The following is a 25910-nucleotide window of genomic DNA, read 5'->3' on the forward strand; positions in this document are numbered from 1 at the left end:
GTTTATTCGGAAGGCTCATTTGCCGTGAAGCGTTACGGAGCCGAAATCAAGTTTAACAATACATTTCTTGATTCTTATACATAGTGTTAGTTTTGGGGAACCGAAAGACTCGCGGTTTAGTCGAGGTTAGGGAATACAATAATACAGTAGGAAAGGAAAGGATTTTAGGGTGCTTAAGTAATTACTATGCTGATGTTCACAAAGTTGACATTCCTCGCATTTTACATCTGTAACGGGACAAACAAACTTTTTTTGGGAGACAACGACGAGAGGAAGACATACGGAAGGGATTAACGACAGACATGGAAATGTACAACAAGAGGAAGACATTCGATATGGGGTACGACAGACAAGGGAATGGGCAGACAATGATTACAGTTTTACATCAGCAACTTTCAAAAATTGGTGGACCAGGGACATGTACTCGAGATCAAGGCCCGACAACACTTCCCTAATAGGCTTTGGTTGTTTTCCTCGGACCCGGAGATGTTCAGTTAGCGCAGATCTGGGGCCACGATGCTCCTCGCACGCCCACACGACATGATCGATGTCCTTATAATCCTCGCCGCAAACACAGAGATTTCCTTCCGAGAGCCCCACTCTGAAAAGATGTGCATTTAGAGTGTAGTGATTGGACATTAGACGACACATGGTTCGAATGAAGTCTCGTCCCATATTCAATTTTTTGAACCATGGACGCTTCGACACCTGCGGGCGAATTGAATACAGCCATCTACCCAACTCCCCATTTGTCCATTTCTGTTGCCAGCTGTTCAAGGTTTCCTGACGAACTAATGTGAAAAATTCATCGAAGGTGATTTTCCGATCGTAAATATCACCTTCCATAGCGCCCACCTTAGCCAAAGAGTCCGCTTTCTCATTTCCCGGGATCGAGCAATGAGAAGGGACCCAAGCCATGGTGATTGTGTAAGACCGTTGTGATAAGGCACTCAAAGCTTTCCGTATCCCATTTAGAAGATACGCTGAGTGCTTAACCGGTTTCATTGACCGAACAACCTCCAAGGAACTTAGACTGTCGGTGACGATGAAAAAGTGGTCAGGAGGTAGGGATGCGATTTGCTCGAGTGAATAGTGTATAGCTGCAAGTTCAGCAGTATACACAGAACACGGCTCTTTCAGCTTAAAGTAGGCGCTATGAAAAACGTTGAAAACATCGAAACCAGTGGAGTCTCCTTGCTGGCGTGCCCGTATTTGCTTACAAATAATGGAGGTATGACCTGCGCACGAAGGAAGTCTGGTATTCCATGAACCTCCTGTTTCATGGACAGATCAAAAGTAACAGAGGAACTGTAAGAGTCTAAGAAGTTAGCACGATTGGTATCTACCGAAGAAGGGCTTACCTCCAGCGTTATGTACCAGTGGTAAATACTCATGAATCGAGATTGAGGGTTTTGTTCGAGCAGCTTCTCGAAGTTATCAATGACCAATGGATTGAGAACCTCACAGCGGATGAGGAACCGGAGCGATAATTCCGCGAAACGATCTGTTAGTGGCAGTACTCCCGCAAGTACTTCCAAGCTCATTGTATGTGTCGAATTCATACATCCTAACGCGATACGGAGACAGCGGTACTGAATCCTTTGAAGCTTCAACATGTGTGTTTTAGCCGCGGACTGGAAGCAGAAACTACCGTATTCGAGGACCGACAAAATGGTTGTTCTATACAACGTCATAAGATCTTCGGGATGCGCTCCCCACCATGTTCCGGTTATTGATCGCATGAAGTTGATCCGTTTCTGGCATTTTGTGTCAGATACACAATGTGCTTCCCTGAAGGTACATTTCGAGTCGAACCAGACCCCGAGGTATTTAGAAGATATGCTATGAGTGATTGTCTTACCCAAGATTCTTTTATGTACAAGTTATCCGATTTCGTCAGTAGATGGGAATAACCAGCGCGGGGGGGAAACATACATTTTCAGTGCAAAACGTAAACAAACGAGCATAAATTCCATATAAAAATCCAAGATGGCTGAGTTGGGGATATTGACAAGTCGGATAACCTGTATACATAAAAGAATCTTGGTCTTACCCATCAGTTGGAGCGGGAACTTTGCCGGCTTATGTTTTTTTTGAAAAGACAACTATCTCAGTTTTCTCCGGATAGAATTCGATACCCCGCTTTGTAGTCCAAGTGGAAAAATTGTCCAAAGTATCTTGCAATGGTCCTTGCAGATCAACTGCGGTTGGCCCCGAAACGGATGCAACGCAGTCATCCGCAAGCTGGTTTAACGAGCAATTCGGCATGAGACATTCATCAATGTCTCTGAGGTAAAATTAGAAGAAGGGGCTCAAACATGAGCCCTGGGGAGACCCATGAAGCTAATTCGTGAAGTTGCTTAGTCACCATGAGAAAAACTTGTACGCTTCTCTGACAACAAATCGTACAAGTAGTTTTTTAAAAGTGGTGAAAGTCCACACGCATGGAGTTTGTCGGATAAGACATCGACGCAAACTGAATCAAAAGCCTCTTAATGTCCAAAATTGATTTAAATTCTTTTTAAGAATATCAATCAAACGCAACTTGTTGCAAGGAGATCTTTTAAAGATTAGTGTCAGAAAAGTGACACTGTTTCTACGCGATTTTTGCATAAACAAATGCATTTTGGCCATATCTTCTGAGCCCATAGTCCAATCCGACTAATTTTCAATAGGAGACAATAGAACAAAATTCTCCATCGGTTTCAATTTGCTGCGATCAAATCAAAAGAGGACAAGTGTCAGTCCTTCTATATAAAGCCAGTTTTGTTGCTGAAACAGGAAGGCACTGTAGTTAGAATTCGTGAATAAGTATATTAGTGTGCTCACATTAAGCTGGGCGAAGTTTTCATTACTAACGTAATCTTAGAAACTAGCGGCTGGAAAAAAGGTTACGTTCTTATAGAAAATCATAATCTACTGAGTTATCATAAAATGAGCCCAAACATGCGGATTAGACTGTAAGACAATATATGGATATTTTCTTTCAACTTTTAAGACTTATTTCATCGTGTAACACAAATTTCGAGAAAAAAAATTTTGCTTCGATTATATGGAAAATTGCATTGAAAATGTCCATATAATCGAGGTATACCTGTATAAGTGATAAAGCTAACCTTACTATAAACTTTGCCTTCTTAACATGTAGGTATGCATTTTACCGGCATACGGCAGAAAACTGAATTCACCCTTCATTAAATGCGCGTAACAGCGCATGGAAAAATAGTCATATTAGTCTTTATAATATGCACGCGTCAGCTCGGTATAAGGCAATTAGGACGTCATAACTCTGACCGGGACCGGGTTAAACGATTGCATCGATTCTCTGTAAAGGAAACTCAGAATGCAAATTTATTCCTGTGTTTGATCGTCCTTCTGGTGTACCCCAGGGAAACAACTTGGGACCATTTTTATTTATGTCGCTGCAAAATCAGGACTGGATTTGCCAAATCATTTATGCTGACGATCTGAAAATGTGTTTGGTGATTCGAACGGCTGACGATTTTCAACGACTAGTGGTGGTACGAATTGAAAAATATTCAAACTTACCTCCACTGAAATTCGATATGGCAAAAGTAAACCGAATGTATCCCATGCTGGATGAGGACAAATTAGCTGCAATTCAAGGTGCCCGTTCCAGTATGTTGATTGGATCGAACAACGCGGGTCTGTTTGTCCTTCAGAAGGCTGTGCAATGCTCGCTCAACGGTTTACAGTTGACACGATACCACCTTGGATGGACCGTACACGTAGTAATTTCTTCAATAAGCTGTATCTGCCCGGAATAAGCTTGAACGATTGGTTTGTTAATATAGGGTATCTGTTCCTATATCAATAACAATAAGGCAATGCGCATATAAAATGCATTCATTTCTCACCCAATAATCAAGAAACATGAGAATAATGATGCTCGGCTCACGTCATTTTTAATTGAAAACAATTTGGTAACTTCAAAAATGAAATTGTTATCACATTATAGAAGTATTTAAATAATTAACATCATCACTGCCATGCACCTATTTCAATAACATTCAAAAACAGTTAATCCTATGCCTGTACCTATATCAATAATACTGTTTCCAACATAAAATACGCACACTATTACTTGTGTGTATACGTAACGATATGATTGCAGTGATGCCGAATTCTTCAATGTTTTGTATTTGAGTTGAAATATAATTACAAAATTGCAGTTTTTGTTGTAGTTTTCTAACTTATCAGTTTAATTTTATGTTTGTCATAGCTTTTCTCTTCGATATACCTTGTTTAACAAACATAATAATTGAATTTCACAATGAAAGTTCATTCAAGCATTTTTAAAACAAAAATCTAGGTCGGCAACCCTTGCGGTTGCTGCAAGCCATGTAAATAGTTTGGAATACGGACAAGAATAATTTAGACGTTGTTCGAAATAAACCTATATCAAACTATAGGAAATCGCGTTAGTTTTTCAAATATGATTATATTTAAAGTGAAAATGTGATGTGCTTTATGTGTTGTGAAGTGTATTTTGGAAGGAAACATTTGTTGAGGCCTGAAATTGAGTGGTAAACGACGGCGTGAAATGAGATGAATCTGCTAGTAGCAATCGAGCAGTGCATCAAACCAACAACTTAGAGGTAGGAAAATGAAAATAAATGTGTTTTATAATTTTGTTTTTAATAATTTGAGTTTTGTGAACTGAAACATCACTCAAACGGAATTTTGAATAATATTCCAAACATTGGAGAAGGTGGTCTATTCATTAATGTGTACATACGATGTGAGAAATTGTAATCAAATTGGATTTTTTATTTGGTTTTTCAACGGTTGGGATTAATATACGGGCTGTTATTAATATGGGAACAGATACCCTACTATGAAATCTGTAAAATAGAATTGAATTAACATTTCACTTAACATTTCGCCTTATTGTAGTAAATTCAGTATGAATGTTTGGCATCACTGTATGAAAAGTTCAGTTAATAAAAACGCAATGTACAAGACAGTCGAGTTTGGTTTTTGCTCCGACAAGAAAGGCCTCCTTTTTACACATTAATTCAGCTATCGTAGGACATTCATTTTGGTCCGTATCTACCGGATTCTGAGGAATTGGTGTTTCGTGCGGTTTCGTTAGATCTTTCGCGATCGGTTCTGTGTCTTGTGCATTGTGAAAATCCGCGTATCATATCCAATATCGGTGATTGGATTACGCCACCCGTCGTCTTCGCGTCCGTGATGTGAAAGTCGCCATTTTGTTTGAACCTATTTGTGTCCGTGGCACAAGAAGTTCTGCCGCCATCTTGACAAAGTGCAATTAGGCAGTTGTTAGTCCGCTGTTACAGTACGAACGTGTCCGTGACACATGTATTAGTATTTGCAATCGAGGCAGAAAATCGACAGGAACCGTGCTTCCACAGTGTATGTGTACACTCAGGAAAATGGCTCTTACAATTTTCATAAGACCAATCTTATGAGAACATTTCATAAGAATGGAATTATGAAAATCATAAGACCTTGTTTTGCCAAATTCTGGATTTATATTGGCTATCCAGCGAAATGTTTTCTTGAGGCGTTGATAGGCGTGTGATGTAATCACGCGCCTCCTAATCTCGACGTCCACGGTTCGAATCCGGGTTACATTTTTTTATACATATTCAAAATATTTCATAAGATCGTCTTATGAAATTCATTCCATAAGAAAAACTAAATTCCATAAGAAAATCACCACATTTTCTTATGTCGCAATTTCAAAAGAGTATCTTATGATGTTCATACGACCCGTTTCCTCAGTGTAACAGAGCAGTTTCAAACCGAACTCCATGCTAGGAATGGGCGTTTTCGGAAAAATATCGATACTGCCGAATCGATGTTTTTATTTTCGAAATATCGATGCCGAAAAATATCGGCGTTGAAACATCGATATTCCGATATGTCGATACGCCCAAAAAAGCACGAGCAAAAAAAATGGTAACTAAGATTTTACATTTCAGATCATCGAATTACACATCGAATATTCGCTGTTTTTTTTACAGATTGTGCCTAATGTGCTATATTTTCACACTGAAAAAATCGAAATCCGATATCAGCAACGAAAAATCGATACGGTCAAATATCGAAAATCATCGTGTTCGCGACTGTCCATCAGATCAGGTCTGTAAGGTGCAGGATTGTGGCCGTAAACACCATAGTTCGTTGCATCCTAATGATGGTGCTGGAGCCAGTTCGTCGAAGGTTCCAAATCCCAAAACTGAACTAAAGCTAAGTACAGTGGGGGATCATTTGCAATCAGATGGCCCCGCTGTTCCAGATCGTCCCATTGCTAATACGTTGTGTGTTCATGGTAAAATAGTCAAGCGGCAGGTACTGCTATCTACAGCGGAGGTCGTGGTAGTCGGCAAGGGAGGTTGTGCCATCAAATCTCGTGCGTTGCTAGATTCTGGATCGGACAGCCACATTATCACGGAAAACCTGGCAAATCGATTGAGGCTCAAATTGGAAAAAGTTGATGTTCCAATCAACGGATTGAATGATATTCAGACCAATGTAAAAAATATGCTGTCCACCTCAATTCATTCTCGTTTTGGTTCGCGTCCAAAATATGATCTCGATTTCCTCGTGGTTCCCCGACCCAAGTAACCAAAAGTTTCTTCAAGAGTACGTTTTCGCTTAATCAGCTTCACTGAGCTGCTTAAGCGAAAAACGTACTCTAAAGAAACTTTGGTTACTTGGGGAGTCACTCGAATGTGCCAGCTATCGAAATTGATGTTTCTTCGTTATCTTTGCCAAGCTCACTGCCTTTAGCTGATCCATCGTTCCACACCCCGGGAGACATCGATCTTATTATCGGAAATGAAATATTTTTTGACCTGGTTAAAGCTGGTCGTGTCAGATTGGAAAATAGTACTGCTGTACTAGTAGAAACAGATTTAGGATGGGTTGTAGGAGGTTCAGTTCAGGCTAGGAGTATCGGCAAAGCTCTCTGGGAAGTGGAATCCGTTCAAACGCAAGGTTTTCTCACCCCAACGGAGGCCGATGTGGAAACCCATTTTTCACAAACTCACGTTCGAGACGAGCAGGGTTGTTATCAAGTTCGACTCCCTTTTAATGAATTGAAAGGGAAGCTGGGCGACTCCTACAACGTTGCAAAGAAAAGGTTGGATAGACTCAAGACGGCTTTGACTAAAAACCCAGAGAAGCGCAGTCAGTACGAAGAATTTATGACCGAATATGAAACACTAGGACACATGAAGGTAATACATAATATTGATCCAGAAGGATATTTCATTCCACATCATGCTGTCTACAAGGCAAGCAGTTCAACAACGAAAACACGTGTTGTTTTCGACGCTTCAGCAAAAACAACAACAGGCGTTTCGCTGAACGACACCCTTTTAAAGCTATGTCAATTTAGAATCCGGAATCATTTATTGTATTGCAGCGGCACGGAAAATGACCGCTGCAAGAATTCTTTTACAGCGGTTTGTCTACCTAGGCGCCCACTTGCTGTGGTATAAATTTCACTATGTTTCGTGCAGCGAGTCAAAAATTATTCCAGATGGAAGCCGAAAGGAGAGAAAAAAATCTGCACACTCACGTTGATAATCCTGCTCATCGACGATGGAACCTACGTCAAATGGATTTCGGACAGCTTTCTAGTTAAAAATTCTACATGGCGACGACACGAGGAGTAGTTCCTGCGAAGTTAAGTTTGCTTTTTGGACAAACTTGCAAAAAAAAACAGATGATTTTGGCAAGGGATATGCAGCTGTGGAGCAAAGACCTAAGTTTTTGTGACGAATAAGACGATAGACTCGAAGCTGTACAAGGAGGAATGTCTCAAAAACCGTGGTCTACCTTCCATAAAGCCCATAAAGGTCCCGTGAAGTTTTGGCCAAATTTGGCGAGTTGCCACTACAGCCGGGAAGTCATCCAGTGGTACCGCGATATTTAATAACGAAGATTTCATCGATAAAATATATCCACGCAACTGCCCACAGCTCCGGCCCATATAGACACTTTGGGCAGTAACGAAACGGAAGCTTAAGAAAAGTGGAAAAACAGCTCAGGACGCGACTCAGATGACCAAAATGTGGAACAAATGTGCCAAGGAAGTTGACTTCGGAGGTGTGCAACTTTTGATGAGAGGAATAAAGAAGAAGGTGCGAATTTTCACTAGAAACAAAAAGAAATGATTTGTATCATAATTGTTTCCTTAAAGTACAGTAAATTACCTTTGTTTTGATGTATTAACCTTATTTGTACGTCAATCCGTTACCGAGATACAGATGATTTTATTATTCCGGATTCTAAATGGACATAGCTTTAGTGGGTCCAACGGTGCAAAGTGACCTTATAAGCATCGTATTACGCTTCTGTACCCACGCGGTGGTATTGACAGCGGACATCCCCAAGATGTACCGCCAAATCCGGATGAACCAAGAAGACTGTCGGTATCAACGCATTCTATGGTGGGATGCTGAAGGGGAGGAACGTGTCTTTGAGCTGCAAACCGTAACGTATGGTGTGGCAAGCTCACCCCACCACGCTGAAGGGGAGGAACGTGTCTTTGAGCTGCAAACCGTAACGTATGGTGTGGCAAGCTCACCCCACCACGCTACGCGAGCTTTGATGCAGCTAGCCAGAGATGAAGGGCAGGAGTATCCATTGGCTGTGAACGTTGTGGAGCAAGATAGTTACATCGATGACTTCTTAACCGGAGGAAGATCGGTGGAGGCTGTTGTCGCCATTTATCAAGAGCTTTCATCGTTGCTGAAGAAAGGAGGTTTCGGTGTACATAAGTTCTGTTCGAATAGACCCGAGGTGCTCGATGTGATCCCAGAACATTTACACGAGAAGCTGGTCAGTTTTGAAGAAACGGGAGAGACCAATACAATCAAAACTCTTGGGCTCATTTGGAACCCGACAGGTGACTATTTTGGATTCCATGTACAGCTCTCTGGAAGTAAAGTTTCAACGATGAAACGAGGTGTTCTGTCTGCTATTGGAAGGTTGTTCGACCCACTCGGGTTTCTTGGGCCAGTAGTAACATTGGCCAAACTAATTATGCAAGACGTATGGCGCCTAGGATTGGATTGGGATGAGCCCCTCCCAGAAGATCTACTACGGAGTTGGATACATTTTCAAGAGCAGCTTACAACTGTCAATCAAATTCAGAAACAACGATTAGTGGTACCTGGGAAATCATTAAGAATCGAACTCCACGGATTCTCTGACGCATCAATGCGTGCATATGGAGCGGTAATATATACCAGGAGCATTTACCAGGACGGATCAATCTCGGTCCAACTGGTCGCTAGTAAATCTCGAGTAGCACCACTGAAATCCTTAACGGTCCCGAGATTAGAGCTCTGTGGAGCAAAGTTACTTGCGGAGCTAACAGACAAGGTGCTATCAGCAATGGGTGTCCAGTTCGATGTGGTGAAGTATTGGTGTGACTCCCAAATAGTATTATGTTGGCTCAAGAAACCACCGACGACGTTGAACGTTTTTGTTGCAAACAGGGTTGCATCAATTTTGGAAACAACGAAGATTAATCAGTGGCATTATGTACCGTCGGAATACAATCCGGCGGATATCATATCCAGAGGCGAGTACCCGGCAAATTTGTTACGCAACGACTTGTGGTGGAATGGATCACCATTATTGTGGCAAGCAGATGTAAGTATGATAACACCAGAACCTTTGGATGAATCATTAATACCAGAAATCAAGCAAGCGAAGAATTTTGCTGTATGCAGTAAATTGCCTGTCGTGCAGTTCAATAGGATGAGTCACTACCGTAAGTTGGTGAGAGCTTGGGTATATGTCCGGCGGTATTTGACACCCCGATGCAATCAAAAATTAAATAGGCTGATCAGTGCAGATGAAATGATTGATGCAGAGAAGGCTATCCTGTGTATACTACAGAAAGAAGTGTTCGGTGAACTTTTGCGTATTCTCCTACATGCTCCAGATAAACGCCACAACCTGAGTAATCTTGCACCGTTTGTGGCAAAGGACGGGTTAATTAGAGTCGGTGGCCGTCTCAAGTATTCTGCCATACCATTCGATGGCAAACACCAAGTGCTCTTGCCAGAAAAACACCATCTAACAACTATTCTTATCAGGCGACTCCACGAGATTGAGCCCAAAAAGTCCTAAATCATATAAGGCGTATGTACTTGTTTTCATATGTATGGCCGTAAAAGCGATCCACCTTGAGTTGGTGTCAAGCCTAACAACCGAAAATTTTATCGCTGCCTTACATCGTTTCGCCAGCCGTCGTGGGTTGCCCACCGACGTATATTCGGACAACGGAACATCGTTCGTAGGTGCAAACCATGAACTCGCAGCCTTGAGAAATCTTTTTGAGGAAGAACAACATAATTTAAAATTAAACGAATTTTGTTCTTCAAAGGGCATCCGATGGCATTTTATTCCTCCACGAAGTCCGCATTTTGGAGGTGTGTGGGAGGCCGGCGTAAAATCTATGAAATCAAGCATAATTTTTCATAACGACGTATGTAACAATTATGAGGATTCGAGAAATCCTTTGCTGAAAGTTGGCAAAACTTTTTCTAAAACTGTTTTAAAACTAAATCTTTTTCAATACTTTTTCCGCTGGCATGCATCTTTACATGACCCGTAATAAGCGTGCTTCAAATCAAATCTCAGTTCATTCACATTCACTGTGAAAAACGATAAAATTATACATACACCGGTATGCTGCACGCATGTCGGTGTACATTGGTCGGTTTTCCATAGTGCACGATTGACGCAACTGCAGTTTTGTTTTGTTTTGCTTTTTGGTACATAGGTCGCTCTTAGTTCCCATATGTTAAAGCGACGTATGTAACAGTGAGACTTCAAAATTGATTTTTGACATACGTCGATTCGTAAAAGATTGAATTAAAGAATTTTAAGATCTAAAATCAGTAAAATCGATGCGTATTATATAAAGCCGCGTGTGATTGTCACGTTGTATTAAAACCTCGTTTTGTTTACTTTTGTTACATACGTCGTTATGAAAAATTTTGCTTGAAATATCATTTCAAACGTGTTGTCGGTGAGACGCGCCTTACGTACGAAGAAATGATCACGTTTTTGACACAAACAGAAGCAATTTTAAACTCTCGTCCGCTATGCCCACTATCAGAGGATCCGAATGATACAGCAGTTTTGACGCCGTCACATTTTCTTATTGGTCGATCTGCCGTTGCTGTTCCGGAACCCTCGTATATCGACGAGAAGATAGGACGGCTCAGCAGATACGCACACCTTCAGCAGATGATGCAACATTTGTGGGCAAGATGGTCAACAGAATATCTTCATCATCTTCAGACAAGACAGAAATGGCACACAGGTAGTGCCATACAGTACAAAATCGGTGCTCTCGTGTTGCTGGTCGAGGAAAATTTGCCACCTCAACAGTGGCGTCGTGGCCGTATTGTTGCAGAACATCCAGGAAGGGATGGAATCGTCCGAGTAGTCAGCGTTAAAACTGTATCCGGTGAATTCAAACGATCAGTGACAAAGATAGCGGTACTTCCTTCAGTTGAGTTAAACTCAACGGGGGGTGAATGAACGATTGGTTTTTTAATATACTATGAAATCTGTAAAATAGAATTGAATTAACATTTCACTTAACATTTCGCCTTATTGTAGTAAATTCAGTATGAATGTTTGGCATCACTGTATGAAAAGTTCAGTTAATAAAAACGCAATGTACAAGACAGTCGAGTTTGGTTTTTGCTCCGACAAGAAAAACCTCATTTTTACACATTGATACAGCTATCGTAGGACATTCAAAGATAATGGGGGATGTGATCCATTCTTTAAAAGAAGGCATTTTCACTAAATAAGGAAATGGTGTGTGGTGCAGAATAGCAGCAGTTTTTAAACATATTATTGCCCACACAAACTTTTTATTATTCCTGACAAGCGCGTTCCTTCAGTGAACGAATTATCTCCTCACCTTGCCTTATTACGGACTGACGTTTTTTAAATAAACTTTTATCTTTTCCTTTCGCCTTATACTGGATAGACGAATTCATTTAAAGAAAGCATTATCACCTCTATTCGCATTTATTGGTAGTGCGCAATAAGAACGACTTGTTCGATTGACATTTGAACACAAAGTGAAGTTTATTTAATATTACAATTACATAGCCTACTACTATAGTCGCAGCTTACTGCTCTTTAATACTCCTCCTTAAGCTGGCGTCATTAATTGAGCAAACCCATGGCTTTTCGATTACGCTCAAGTTTGATTCTCTGTAATGGTTTCGTCAGACAATCGGCAACTTGATCTTCTGTTTTCACATAATTGATAAATATAATTTTCCTGTCTAATGCATCACGGATGTAATGGTGCCGGATATCTATATGTTTCGTTCGGGGTGTGTATCCACCATTCCGGGCAATGCAAATGGTACTTTGATTGTCACAGCGCAGCTCGATTGGATAATGTTGGCCAAACTGCGACACTAAACCTCCCCACCATGCCGCCTCTTGTACCGCAGCCGACAGAGCCATGTACTCCGCCTCGCATGTTGACAATGAAACGGTGGGCTGTCGCTTACAGCCCCAGGATACTGCTCCCCCTTGTAGCAAGAATACATAACCACTTGTTGATCTTCTGTCGTCGAGATCGGAAGCCCAATCTGCATCAGAATAGCCCACAAGCTTTGAGTCACCGGTGGCAGAATATTGTAATGAGATATCTTTTGTCCCTTTCAGGTAACGGAAAAGATGTTTCACAGCCTCCCAATGCTTTGGTCCAGCACAATTGTTGAAGCGGCTAAGGATGTTTACGGCGAAAAGAATATCTGGACGCGTACATTGTGCCAAATACATTAAGCATCCGACAGCTTCCTGGTACGGAATTATTTTCATCCGCTCAGCCTCCTCTACTGACTGCGGCGACAAATCTTTCGAAAGCTTTTCAGCAGTGTTCATTGGAGTGGCTTTTGCTTCGTGCATGCCAAATCTTCGTAGGATGGAATCGATGTATGCTTCCTGGTCCAACGATATAGTACTTTCGTTATGGGTGCTACGGATGCTAAAGCAACTGGTTGCAGAACCTAAATCCTTCACCTGAAATGTACTACGCAACTTGGCCTTCAATTCGTTCTTCAGAGCATTGGAGAGAGACAGAGTTGGAGAAAATTAGCACGTCATCAACGTATACCACAACAAACAAAATCTTTCCATCTTTGATCCAGTATTACAGGCACGGATCGTACTCAGATTGAACAAGTCCTAGTTTCTTTAACGCGGAATCGAGTTTGACCATATAAGTCTGTTTAAGATCATAGAGTGCCTTGTTCAATCGACATACCAACTGTCTTCCTTCGAGTTTCACGAAACAAGGTGGTTGTTCCATAAAAATTTCCTCCTCCAGATCTCCTTGCAGGAATGCGGTGATTGCATCCATTTGGTCTACTTGAAGATTGTATTTTGCCGCAATTGCAAATAGGTAGCGTAGTGAACTGTGACGAACAACTGGGGAATACGTTTCGTCGTAATCCACCCCCTTTCGCTGCGAGTACCCTTTAATCACCAAGCGTGCCTTGTAGCGGTTAATGTTACCACTAGCGTCGTGCTTCGTCTTATAGACCCATTTGCATTTGATGGCCGTTCTACCTTTCGGTAGCTCCGTCAATGTCCATGTTTCATTATTGATCAGCGCATCGTATTCCTCTCTCATGGCCATCTTCCAGCGTTCGGAGTCGTTTCTGGAAAATGCCTCCTGGTGTGATACTGGATCGACATTGTTGCTCCTAGCATCGGCACGAGATTCGGATCCTGTCATTCCGCTGAATTCGCCCTGGTCAAGTGTGCTCGCGATCGGATTGTCGAGAATGGCATCTTGGGTGGTTCTCTGTGGAGGATTTATATGCGGCAGACCTTTTGTTGCTAATTCAAAGTCAGCATACTTGCCTGGTAGCTTGTGCTCCCGACCACTGCGCCTCAACACCTGTGACCGAGGTGGAATTGAAGATAGTTGCGGTGGGAGCACGTTAGTCACAGTGATCACGGAATCGGTTGATAAGTTACTGTCACTGCTACTATCTTCATTTACATCAGTTGCTTCGCAGTCGGTGAAAAATTCGTCATCTTCCTCCGGCTCGTCGTGCTGTGGTAGCGTTGGGGCTTCTTCTGGAGACAATGAAGCGGTTTCTTCGATGTCTAGCTGCACTAGCATGCGACGTCGTGAAATGTCATGCAATACTTTTTTACCTCCTTGAGTGGCTTCATGAACGTTACTTCCCGGCTTTTGATGATATTTCTGGATTTAGTGTCATAGAGCCCTTGTGGTCTTCATCGAAACCAGTCAGGATACATTCACGGGATTTGGGATCCCACTTCCTTCGTTTTTGTTTTGGTACAAACGCCATTGATTTGGTTCCAAAAATTCTCACATGGGACGTATTCGGCTTTCTACCACAACAGGCCTCTTCAGGAGTAGTATTATGCCCTCGAGTTGGTGACCGATTTAATAAATATACCGCCGTTGAAACTGCTTTCTCCCACAAAACTTTTGGTAGCCCTGAGTAACATGCACCGAGCACGCTCAACAATCGATCGGTTCACTCGTTCTGCCATGCCATTCTGCTCCGGGGTGTAATCATTAAATCTCTGATGCCGTATACCGGACTGTTTCAAATAATTTTCGAAATCACGGTTCACGTATTCTTTTCCGCTATCGGTTTGCAATATGTTGAGTTTTGAACCGGAATGCCTCTCTGTCATCACGTGGAATTCTTCGAACGCCTTTCATACATTTTCCGCAGATTTTGTTTTTAGTACATAAACCCACATGTGCCGAGATTTGTCGTCTACGAAAACTATGTAGTATCGACTACCTCCTAGGGAACTCACCTCCATTGGACCGCATACGTCGGAATGAACAACAGCGAGTTTTTCAGCAGCACAAGAGCCTTACTTGTTAAATGAATGCTGACTCTGCTTTCCCATGGGACAGATTTTACAGTTGCCATGGTTACCACTGTTGATTTTCACGCCATCGACCATTCCATTGGCTAGTAGCCGAACGCTCTTGATGTTCAAGTGGCCCAATCTCCGATGCCAAACCTCCAAGCTTCCAGATGCCGAACAAGCTAACACGCTTCTCGAAACCTGTTTATGCTGTTCCAGTTTGAAGAGATTGTTATCATGGATACCTGTGGCAATAATATCGCCGTCCACATCGACCACTCTGCATCCGCCGTTCGTGAAAATCACAGTGTGCCCATTCTTGACAATTTGGCTAACAGACAAAAGATTTGCACTGAGTTCCGGTAACAGTTGAACCTCCTTCACCGGAATTGCCTCGTTCTGACACTGTGGCTTGAGCATCGCTGAACCTGTTGCTTTCACCTTCATGCTTCCTCCGTTTGCTGCTACAACTGTGCCGGAAGAATGCTTGATGTTCTCCAGCAATGCTTGATTCCGCGTCATGTGTACGCTTGCGCCAGAATCAAAAAACCATTCGTCGTCCGCAGAATTGAACGTGGAAAGAACTGTGCAGAATACGTTGCTTTTTGGTGTAGTTTTGCATTATTTAGCGATGTGTCCGTACTTATGGCATTTTCTGCACTTTGGACCTTTGGGGTGGTCAGATTTTTTCACTAGCTCACCATTGCGTTTTGCTTCTTTTGTAACCAGCGCCGAATTCACAGATGGCACCTGGACTTCTTTGAAGCAGCTTCGTCTTGATAGCATCTCCTGTAATTGGCGTACCTGGGTCCTCAAGGGCCATGGTCATGGGACGATACTCGTCAGGAAGCCCAGCCAGTAATAACGTTCCAACCCAGACGTCCGAAATCGCAAATGAAATACCATCCAATAGATGAGCTGTCATCACGATTTGATTCACATAATCGGCCATGGACTCACACGACGACAGCTCCGTCTTGATCAACTTATGCAGTAGCCCAACTGGCCTGGTCAGGCCCGTGTCCTCGAAAGCTTGCTCCAACTTTGACCAAACTTCGTTAGCTGTTCCTGCTTCCCGGACATGGATGTAATTTACCGGGTCCAGAAGTAGAATGATTTTTGTCCGCGCTTTTCTATCTTTTCCAGCATCTACAGCTTCATAGGTACCGTCTGCTTGCAACTTCGGATTCACCGCACACCATAAGTCTTCGCGCTCCAGATACATTTGAACGGCAAACTTCCAGGTGGTCCAATTTTCTCGACCGATGAGGCGTTCAATACCGGAAAGGCTTGAAATTGGCTGGACGTGACTACCACTTGATGCCATTTTTAATACTTGATAAAAAAGCTTGAAAAAATCTTCGAGAACTTCTAGAATCTTCTATAGAACGTTCGCGCATAGGCCCATAACCTATTGGGAGTGCGCAATAAGAACGACTTGTTCGATTGACATTTGAACACAAAGTGAAGTTTATTTAATATTACAATTACATAGCCTACTACTATAGTCGCAGCTTACTGCTCTTTAATAGCATTATACCGGGAAGACGCGATCATTTAAAGAATTCGACACTGTTGTTTCATAAGGACCAATGTCGCATACGTAAACAATACCTTTTCCTGCCAATTCCTCAACAACTAGGACCGCTCCCAACTAACAACCACTTGGAACTGGTGGCGCCCCGCGCCTGCTATAGAACGGAAGTGGAAAATACCGCCAGAAGTCTAATCTTCCTGAAATCAATTATTGTTTCAGTCTTTCACTTTATTTCATGCAAACGAGTTCATTTAAAAAACCCAGAATTATCCACCTAGCGGTGATGGCGCCTTTCTCGCGTAAAAGGTAATAAATGTAGCCTTTACGCTTACACCTCGATGATGTACAAGAAAGGCAAAACAGTTACACCGTCTAATGTTATGATAGAAAATTTACACTAGTAGACGACAGATGGCGCTGCCAAAAGTTTCTCGAATTTCCTATGTTCGAATTTTGACTTTCGGACAATTTAGTACTATGTACATAGTACTATGAAACTGAACGAAGAGCATACTTACGCCTAAATGCGTGCAACACGAGCATCTTTATAGTACGATGAAACTCTTAATGGGAAGCCACGGATAAAATATTCATAGATGCAAGGCATTTTTCATAACCCATTATTGTTCTATGTGACTATGTCTCATCACTATTTTAATATTATCTATTTTTTGCAATTTGCAATTATTATGAAATTCAATAGTGATCAACAGCGTTTTAGTCTCTGTCGGATGCAACTTGTTGCAAGAAAATCGATTAAGAGTTTCTATGTGAAAATTTGGCTAATGTTTTTATGGTATTTTGTGCACACACACGCACACACACACACACACACACACACACACACACACGCGCGCACACACGGACAGACAGACATTTGTTCAGCTCATCGAGCTGAGTCGAATGGTATATAATACTATGGGTCTCCGGGACTTCTATCAAAAGTTCGATTTTGAGTGAAATGATAGCCTTTCGGTACAACTTAGTTGTACGAGAAAGGCAAAAATGGACTATATATCCACTTTGCCTCAAACCGGGCAATTATGTTCATTTGAAGAAGGCATTATAACTTCGTTTCCCCTAATATATAGAATGCATAATCTCCTTCCTTCTCCTTATACCGGGCAGACGTGTTTATCATAAGAAGATATTATCTTTCCCCTTTGCTTAAACCAGGTAGATGCGTTGCTCATACCGATCAAACATATTCATTGGAAGAAAGTAAATAAAGTTACAGTACAATGGATACACTTGTGCTCACGCACCCGAAAATGCTTCCTACCCTAAAGCATCCTGAGCTGAACCGGGAATCGAACTCGCAACCCTCCGGATTGGCAATCCTACGCCTTTGCTTGCTTGGCTAACTGGATACCCTTCGCTATGTACCGCACACAAAAAGAAGAGAGAAGCATTCGGGGAAATGTTACATTCAAAGAATTGTTTTTCGGGAAATTATTTTTCGAGGTATTGGTTTTCGGGGAATTGTCGTTCAATCGGCCCGGAGACCCATAGTGTTATATACCGATCGACTCAGTTTGAGGTGATGTCTGTGTGTGTCTGTGCGGACCCATTCAAAGAAATTAAGCGAAAGTGCCACTCATTTTTCAAACACTTATTCTCAACCGATTTGCTGAATCCTGTCCCATTGTATCCTATTGAAAATTGGCCAGATCGGACTATGGGCTCGAAAATTATGAGCTTGAGCTTGATTGACTGCCCGTAGTTGCTACTACATTATAACCAGATCGGCTGTTCTTGCACAAAGAACCAACAGATGTTTGCTTGGGACTAGCACTCATCTTCAATGTACAAGTACTGGGATTGTACGACAATTCCCCGAAAACCAATTCCCCGAATGCAATTTCCCCGAATGTAATTTCCCCGAATGTAACAATTCCCCGAATGCAATTTCCCCGAATGTAACAATTCCCCGAATGTAACATTTCCCCGAATGGAACAATTCCCCGAAAATAAAATACCTGCAAACACATCTTCGCAATCGACTGTATGCGGCCGAAAAAGCAGTGTTTAAAGATACATTCAAGAGTGTCTTATTGGAAAGCCTTATAGCTGCTGAATAGCCTTTGGTAGTATTTGTAGTTCTTGATCCTCCAAGATGTGTTGTTGAATTATAAAGATATCAGAGTACAGTGTTCTCTAAGGTAGTTTTTTTTTCTAAAATAGTATCAAACTGCAATTCTGATCGAAAGCCTTTTGGTAAATATTTTTCCTATCTTCGGAATCATACTCCTGTCCTGCATATACCTTCTTCAAATATATAAGGCAATGGTGGATGTGAATCCTTGTAAACAAAAATAATGCGTTTGCCCGGAAAGAGGCAATGGTGAATGTGATTCCTTCTTTAAAAAGAATGCATCTGCTCGGAACAATGCAATGGTAAATGTGTCCCTTCTTCAGTGGGTGTTTCACCAGATAATGAATGTTATTATTCGTTCTTTTATAACCTGTATCTGTCCTGAATATGGGGGATAATGGGGGATGTGATGCATTCTTTAAAAGAAGGCAGTTTTACAAAGTAAGAAAACGGTAGATGTGTTCCTTCAAAACTAGGCGTTAGCTAGAAATAATGCAAAGATGAATGAATTGAGAATGAGAATAAGGACTAATCTGATCTCTTATTTTGATGCAGGCGAATTTGGCCATAATAAGGAAAAAAAAATATAAGATCCCTTATTACGCAATATGTATTAAATGTATTATACTTCACCGAAAAACATTTTGTCGAATTCAATTTCTCAACATGGCGCTAGACGGTCTGTAACTTTCGCGGTGTGACTTTTTATGTATTCTACCTTTTTCAGAATGACCTTTGGAAGAATGCCGTTTTTTCAGAATGTTATATTAAACAAATAAGCATTTTCTTAGATAAGTGTGGTGTGATATAACAGCAGTTTTGAAAAATATAATTGCTTTATATCAATCATGTATTATGCCTGGCAAGCGTGGTACTTGCTTAGTAAACGAATTATCTCCTCTTTTTGCAATATTGCGGACTCATTACACCGGACAGACGCGATCATTTAAAGAAGGCGTTGTTTCATTTTTTCACTTTATTCCAGACAAACGAGTTCATTTAAAGAAGGGACTATCTATCCTCTTTGCCTTATACCGGGCAAATGTGTTCATTTGAGGAAGACATTATCAACCTCCGGATCGGCAATCATACGACTTTGCTCGCATGGATTACTTAATACCCATCGCCTTGTGCCTCACTCAAAAAGAAGGGAGATGCAATCGGGGAAATGTTACATTCGGGGAATTGTTACGTTCGGGGAAATGTTACATTCGGGGAAATGTTACATTCGGGGAATTGTTATTCGGGGAAATTGCATTCGGGGAAATTGAATTCGGGGAATTGTTATTCGGGGAATTGTCGTACAATCAGTACTGGTGATCTCATTTGTTAGGTCATATTGGCGCCTGCCACGTCAGAATGCTAGTTAATGTAGGGAAATGGGAGGAAATGATGTTGTAATCCACTCGCCCACTGCAAGCCGAATATATGTACCTCTGCACTTGCACTTGATCATACGGAATTTATTGGAACATTTGGGTTAGGTTCGAGAGGCAGAGGTTGGTTAACGAGCTGCCAATGTGATGGATAGGAGAAAGCATTTGATGCAATTTCTAATTGGATGAAGGGAAGCTACTGCTAGAATAGTCAAGTTGAAGGTGTATGATAGAAATGGAAACGGTATGGAAGAATGCTTGAACATGAGAAATATAGAGAAAAATACAAAGTAGGAGAATGGAACGGACCTGGGATTGACCCCACGACCCCCTGCGTATGAGGCAGAAGCAGGAGCCATATGACTACCAAGCCCGTTGGCATGGGCTCGGAAATTATGGCCAAAATATTATTTTTCATAGAAAATTGCGTAAAAAAAATGTCACTCATTTTTCAGGCACTTATCCTTAACCGATTTACTCGCAATAAAATGCATTAGACGCAGAAAGCTGTCTTATCGTTTCCTATTGAAAATCGGACAAATCGGACTATGTGCCTGGCATTTTCAGCCAAAATGGAACGCTTTTTCGTTTCTTTCTTGGATGATTGATCTTACTTAGCACTTTTCGCTGATTGTTGTTTACTTCTTCGGATATTATGAATCGTTGTTCAATTCTATAGGTTCAAAATTCTTACATTGATAACTATTCCCATGGCTGCAACGTACGCCTTAGTCCGTTCCCGTTTTAATTATACTTTAGCTGTATGAGTTTAGTAATTTAATTATCACATTTAAACCAAACCATATCATAGTACACAATTTGATCGTATGTTTACAATTTTTCCTGCTTTGTGTAGCAGAAACGGAAATTAATTAGCGCTCGTTCGAACGTGCTATCGTAAAGCATGCAGATCATTCGCAAGTTTCGAGTTTTTTTCAAATCTATTTCACAGATATTGACACAAAATAATGCGCATTTAAATGATATACTGATCATTAGGCAGATCGTTTAGAAAATAAGAATGAGTATCATAAGTTTTAATTCCCGTTTATCGTCCATACATCTCAGGTCCATACCAAGAAAATTATATGATTACAGTAGAGAGTAGACAGAGCACGTAGGACAACACAGCTCAATTATTATTACCTGGGTGGTGCGAATAGAATCGATTTGGTTGTCAAACTGAAGCCAAACTTTTCTATTGTGCCGGAGCCAAACATTGAAGATTGTGGTTATGTTCGTTTCAGATCCTATATTGAGAAGTATTGTTATTATTTCAAGCTCTATCTGGTAAAAGGGCGAATGTCGCAAGAGAGAATTCTCTTCATCGACTTCCCCTCTTTTGAATAAAAGTGACAAGCAGAGGATTTCTTTGCATTTTATCACCTCAGAATGCAAGTTCGCATTGTTTTCTATCGTTCTGAAGTGATGAACCTCAAAGAAATCAGCTGCTTGTCACTTTTATTTAAAAGAGGGGAAGTCGACGAAGAGAATCCTCTCTTGCGACATTCGCCCTTATTCCAGATAGAGCTTGATTTCTGAAAAATAAAAATAAATTTAACAACTTCTTTGTAACAAATATTTTCACATTATATTTCGAGTTGAATATTAGTAGGAATGCAATTAAATAGCACTCGTTACGAAATTTTCCGAAATTCAACAGCTGATTGGAGCAGGAATGTATAATCATCGTAAAGTCATGTAGAGTCTCGCGCATTTGTGCGCCTTCATGCAGCATGGAAAGAGAAATTCGAAGAGCGGGAAATGTTTGACAGCCAAGAAACTGCAAAATAATTTTGCTTATGGGATTGATTTCAAAATATCCCTCTCCTCGCTTGAGAGCAGGCAAGCGGCTCTATCCGCAGCACCCAGATTATTACTCTTGATAATTTGACGGATCTCCGCTATTCCATCTATTTTTCAGTTATTTTTGAAGCCACCTACTTACGTACGAAATTTTTAACCACACAATAAGCACATAAGTACAAACGAATAAAATTCTGCATTTTATTGCCATATTATTAATCGATTTCTAAAAACCTAATGTCCGTAGAATGAAAAAATAAAAGATAATTCAAATCAGTAAAAAATCACTTTCATCTCCGTGATCCCGCAGCTCGAATGCCATCTCTTCGATCAGTGTAAGATCTGCCTTCTCCAAATGTTGCTTCCGGACGTGAATTTTCAGATAATCCTTACGAGGGTAACGCTTCAGACAGTACTGGCACTGGAAGGGTCTCGCCTCGTCACCGGTGCTGTGCGTCAGCATGTGCCGCTTCAGATCCGACGACTGGGTGTAGCGTCGCTCGCAGAGCGTACACCCGTACGGTTTCTCCTTGTTGTGGATCTTGAGATGGATTCTAAGGCACTGCATCCGCTTGAACGTGGCGGAACAGAGACTGCACACGAACCGACGCTCTTCGCTGTGCGTAATGGAATGAGTTTTCAGGAGATCCTTGGTGCGGAAACATTTGCCACACTCGGGACAGGCGAATTCTTTCGTTTCGCCGGAGGTATGCAGTTTGTGGTGGTTCTTGAGGTAGAGTTTGTTCTTGAACCGGCGGCCACAGATGTCGCACGCGAAAGGCATCTCGTTGGAATGGGTGGTTGCGTGGTTGGCTTTGTCGAAGGCCCGGTTGAACGACCGGCCGCAAACTTCACACACGTAGCGTCGGCCTTGGTTGGCCTTCTTCTGGTGGTGGTGCAGATTGAAGTTGGAATTGAAACGCTTGCAGCAGATGTCACACTCGAAGGGCTTTGTCTCGTCGGCAATCTGGTTGCGCTGAAGCTTGTGCGTTGCAGAGGCGTGCTGCTGCAGTTGTTCCATGTTTGGAAACTCTAGGTAGCAACCGCAGCAGCGCCGTTTGGGGTCTTCTTCCTTGGGAACATCCGGATGATAGCTGCGTTCGTGGATCGTGAGGAAGATTCTCTTTGCGAAAATTTCGCCGCAGTGTGAACAGCGATGTTGCTGGTTTAGACGCTTGTGGCTGACCAGAGACTTGCGTGTTGGATAGCGGCGGTAGCAAACGGTGCATTCGAATGGTTTTCTAGGATCGTAAAGTTGCTCGGGCTTGTGCACTTGGAGAGAATGTGCTGTGAGTGCTTCTTCGTTTTCGAACTCGCTGCGACATCCGCAGCATTTTTTCGTACCGGCAGACGTGTAGTGGCACTTTTGGTGGTTCTCCAGATTCGATTGGGTCATGAAACCTGTCCGGGAAAGATTACCTGTGTTGAGATGGTCCAGTGGTGAGAAGTCGATTGAAGCCTTACCTTTACCGCATTGTCGACAAAAGTATCTACGGATAGCTATTCGGTGATGTTCCTTCAGATGCTGCAGTGTCACAAACGATTTGTAGCAAAAGTTGCATCGAAAAGGCCTGGTGGGGTCATCAATATTGGCGCGCTCGCTGAAATGAACTGCGTTGCTATGGTTTATAAGTTCAGCCTCCGTTTGAAACTCTTGTTTACAACCACAGCACTTCTTTGTTTTGACTGTTTCAACAGGAGACTGTTCCACTTGTTCATGTTGTTGATCATTCAGGGGATTTCCTATCTGCGTTTGCTCTACTTTGACGCTTAAAATCAATGGAGGAGTATTCTCATCATCAGCATGGCCCATATCAGGAAAGTCGCTCGGCAGTTCGTCTACTTGTTCGCCTATCAGATCATCTACGTTATCTAGTATCATGTTGTCATACGCCTCCGACAGTAGAAATTCATATTCCTCCGCATTGAGATCATCCTCGTGCAACTCGTTCGCACTGAATATCTTCTCCTCGTTTTTGCGGGTTCGGATATCGATCTCATGCTTGAAGATTGAGCGCAATGTTTGATCTGACTCTCGACACTTTTGGATGATGTGGTAGGCAATAATCATATATTCAGCACAATTCCGACATACGTTCCGTGGCAGTACATCATTTTTCCTTATCTATGTTGTCGTCGAAGTAGTTGTTGTTGCCAACGGAGGGTGGAAAGTACCCGATGAATGTAATACCGGTTTTAAGCGAATGAGAAGAAAAAACAATATCGCGATAAGAAAATTAATTAGTCATCCATGTCATCGCATTGATTGTCTACATGCATATTGTGTTGAAAATGGCCACTATTGGGCTTAATAGGGCGGAAACCTACCTCGACGCGGGCACACTCGGCAATAACATCCATCAGGATGTTATCTTCGAACTCATCGTACACGCACACAAAGTCATCCTCACAGTTTTCCATGCAGATGCGGCAGACCTTGTAGCAGTCCGGCTCGATGAGAATATCCATTTTTTCTTCTTATACCTTCCCTCGATCACAATATGGCTCAAATGCAGTATAATGTCTAACTATAACAATTCATCTACAAAACGAAGACAGAATATAAATTTGTTTTCCCTCCAAATCCACATAAGAAAATATGCTTGCCTTACCATAAGAATCCTTCAGAACTGAATTCAAAATGCACGACGTAAACCATCACCATCTTAAAAATCTAGCAATTTGTTCCAACACTCGTCCTAAATGCTAATAATGCAGCTTTGAATATGAAGGGACATCCGCCAGTATGGAGTTCACAGACCTAGTTATGCTATTGACTGGGTGGCATTGAATGCCTTTTTCTTCCACCACAAATAATTGTTTTGGTTTTAGAATATAGTTCACTATATATATTAGCTGCTTGCCAGCCAGACTGGTTAATGACACAACACCGATGCTCTTGCTTTCGATGGCAGAGTTTAGGACGTCGAGCGATACATCACTTTTGATAGATGCATGCATACATATACGGGCTGTGGAGAGTTTACGTCGCCGTGTGACCTGCGGACGGGAACTCCACAATTTTGATTCGCGAAGTCGAAGCAAAATTCTTCACACAAACAATGACAGTTCTTTATGGGTTTTACAGTAGAGCAACAGAGAGGAGGAGATGGCGGCCATGTTTCACTCAAACTCTGACAGATAGCAATGGGATTTCCCATAGGAGGGAAAATCAGAATTTGCTTCGACTTCGCAAATAACGTCTAGCGAAATGAGTGACTGCATATGATGTGATGTTGATGGTCAGTATTTATGATGCGGCGAGTTTGAAATGATCGTTCAACTGCAGATAAGGGATTGTCAGATTTTTGCAATCGAACATGCACGTGACTGTAAATTAAAGTGATTGAAAACACACTTTTTCGAATTTATTGATGGGCCATCTTTTTCTTCCATTGGACAAAATTTTATTCAATTCAGTACTAAGGTTTCTTTTTTATAAATTTATTTGAGGTTTATATAGAAAATGTATGAATTTTAGAGCTGCCTAAAGTTATTTATGATTAAGATACGAACTGAATCGCTTCAAGGGTCAATAGAAAATTATCATTTTTTTATTGTAGATTTCTGTAGCAGATCCAATTCATCACACATTTTAAAAGATGTCCCTGAACGCTGTTACTGAGGATACCCTTTAACAAAGGTACGCATATATCAGAGTTAATTTTCTCTATCACAAGTTATAGCTTATTCAGATTTCGCCATTTATGATCATAATTATAATGATGAAGAGTAACTAAGTTCAGAAGCTGAAACTTTATAGCTATCGTCGCGACGAGTCGTCAAGAAATTGGTGGAATAGAAACAGCCTGGGTTCAATATCCTAATAGATCTGCTGATGGGAATGGAGCTTTATTATATATTGGATGGTTTCAAAACGCTTGGCCATGAGGAGCCTGATCTACAGAACCCCTTTTTCGGTTGGGTTGCAGCCAGAAAGGTGGGATTTCAGCACCATGGAAGTCAACCGAAAGTAGCCCACGTTTGCAGCATGGAGAAGTCTGAAAACATAATCTCTCGCTTTTTGGGAACTGGAGTACTGCTGGTCACCCTGTACACAATCTTCCGACGAATCTTTCTGCGAATAGCATTTCGTAGCCAATACTTCTTGTGACAATTCGAGGCGATTCGTGGCTACACTACCTAAGAGCACCTAAGGACCCAGCTCGGGCCC

At 41.7% G+C, this 25910-nt stretch overlaps 4 protein-coding genes across 5 annotated transcripts in view; 3 read left to right on the forward strand and 1 right to left on the reverse strand.

The window, feature by feature from the left end:
- Positions 1-25910, forward strand: part of LOC134212754 (zinc finger protein 431-like) — a 115614-nt gene that overhangs the window by 61912 nt on the left and 27792 nt on the right. The window lies entirely within an intron of this gene.
- LOC134212756 (zinc finger protein 431-like) overlaps positions 1-25910 on the forward strand; it is a 69950-nt gene that overhangs the window by 11480 nt on the left and 32560 nt on the right. The gene's annotated exons all lie outside the window — the stretch shown is intronic.
- Positions 8293-10143, forward strand: LOC134209973 (uncharacterized). The gene has a single exon (XM_062685990.1). The coding sequence runs from the start codon at positions 8293-8295 to the stop codon at positions 10141-10143; it is 1851 nt and encodes a 616-aa protein (XP_062541974.1).
- On the reverse strand, positions 21914-24694 carry LOC134212751 (oocyte zinc finger protein XlCOF6-like). 2 transcript variants are annotated; one of them, XM_062690875.1, is made up of 4 exons: positions 24349-24692; positions 24065-24278; positions 23201-23861; positions 21914-23137 (listed from the first exon to the last, which is right to left on the reverse strand). In XM_062690875.1, exons 2-4 carry the CDS (start codon positions 24203-24205, stop codon positions 22005-22007), a joined length of 1935 nt encoding a protein of 644 aa, XP_062546859.1. In that variant the 5' UTR covers positions 24206-24278; positions 24349-24692; the 3' UTR covers positions 21914-22004. The 2 variants fall into 2 exon arrangements, with proteins under 2 accessions (XP_062546859.1, XP_062546857.1); XM_062690873.1 differs by having other exon boundaries at positions 21914-23861; positions 24349-24694.

The sequence above is a fragment of the Armigeres subalbatus genome, chromosome 2, assembly GCF_024139115.2.
Source record: "Armigeres subalbatus isolate Guangzhou_Male chromosome 2, GZ_Asu_2, whole genome shotgun sequence".
Lineage (NCBI taxonomy): Eukaryota > Metazoa > Arthropoda > Insecta > Diptera > Culicidae > Armigeres > Armigeres subalbatus.

Excerpts from the sequence above, each read along its gene's own strand:
- LOC134209973 (XM_062685990.1), top strand. The coding sequence starts at position 8,293 with ATGGACATAGCTTTAGTGGGTCCAACGGTGCAAAGTGACCTTATAAGC.
- LOC134212751 (XM_062690873.1), bottom strand. The coding sequence starts at position 24,205 with ATGGATATTCTCATCGAGCCGGACTGCTACAAGGTCTGCCGCATCTGC. Across the intron at positions 23,862-24,064 it reads CCGAGTGTGCCCGCGTCGAG|ATAAGGAAAAATGATGTACT; the intron begins GTAGGTTTCCGC and ends ACGACAACATAG.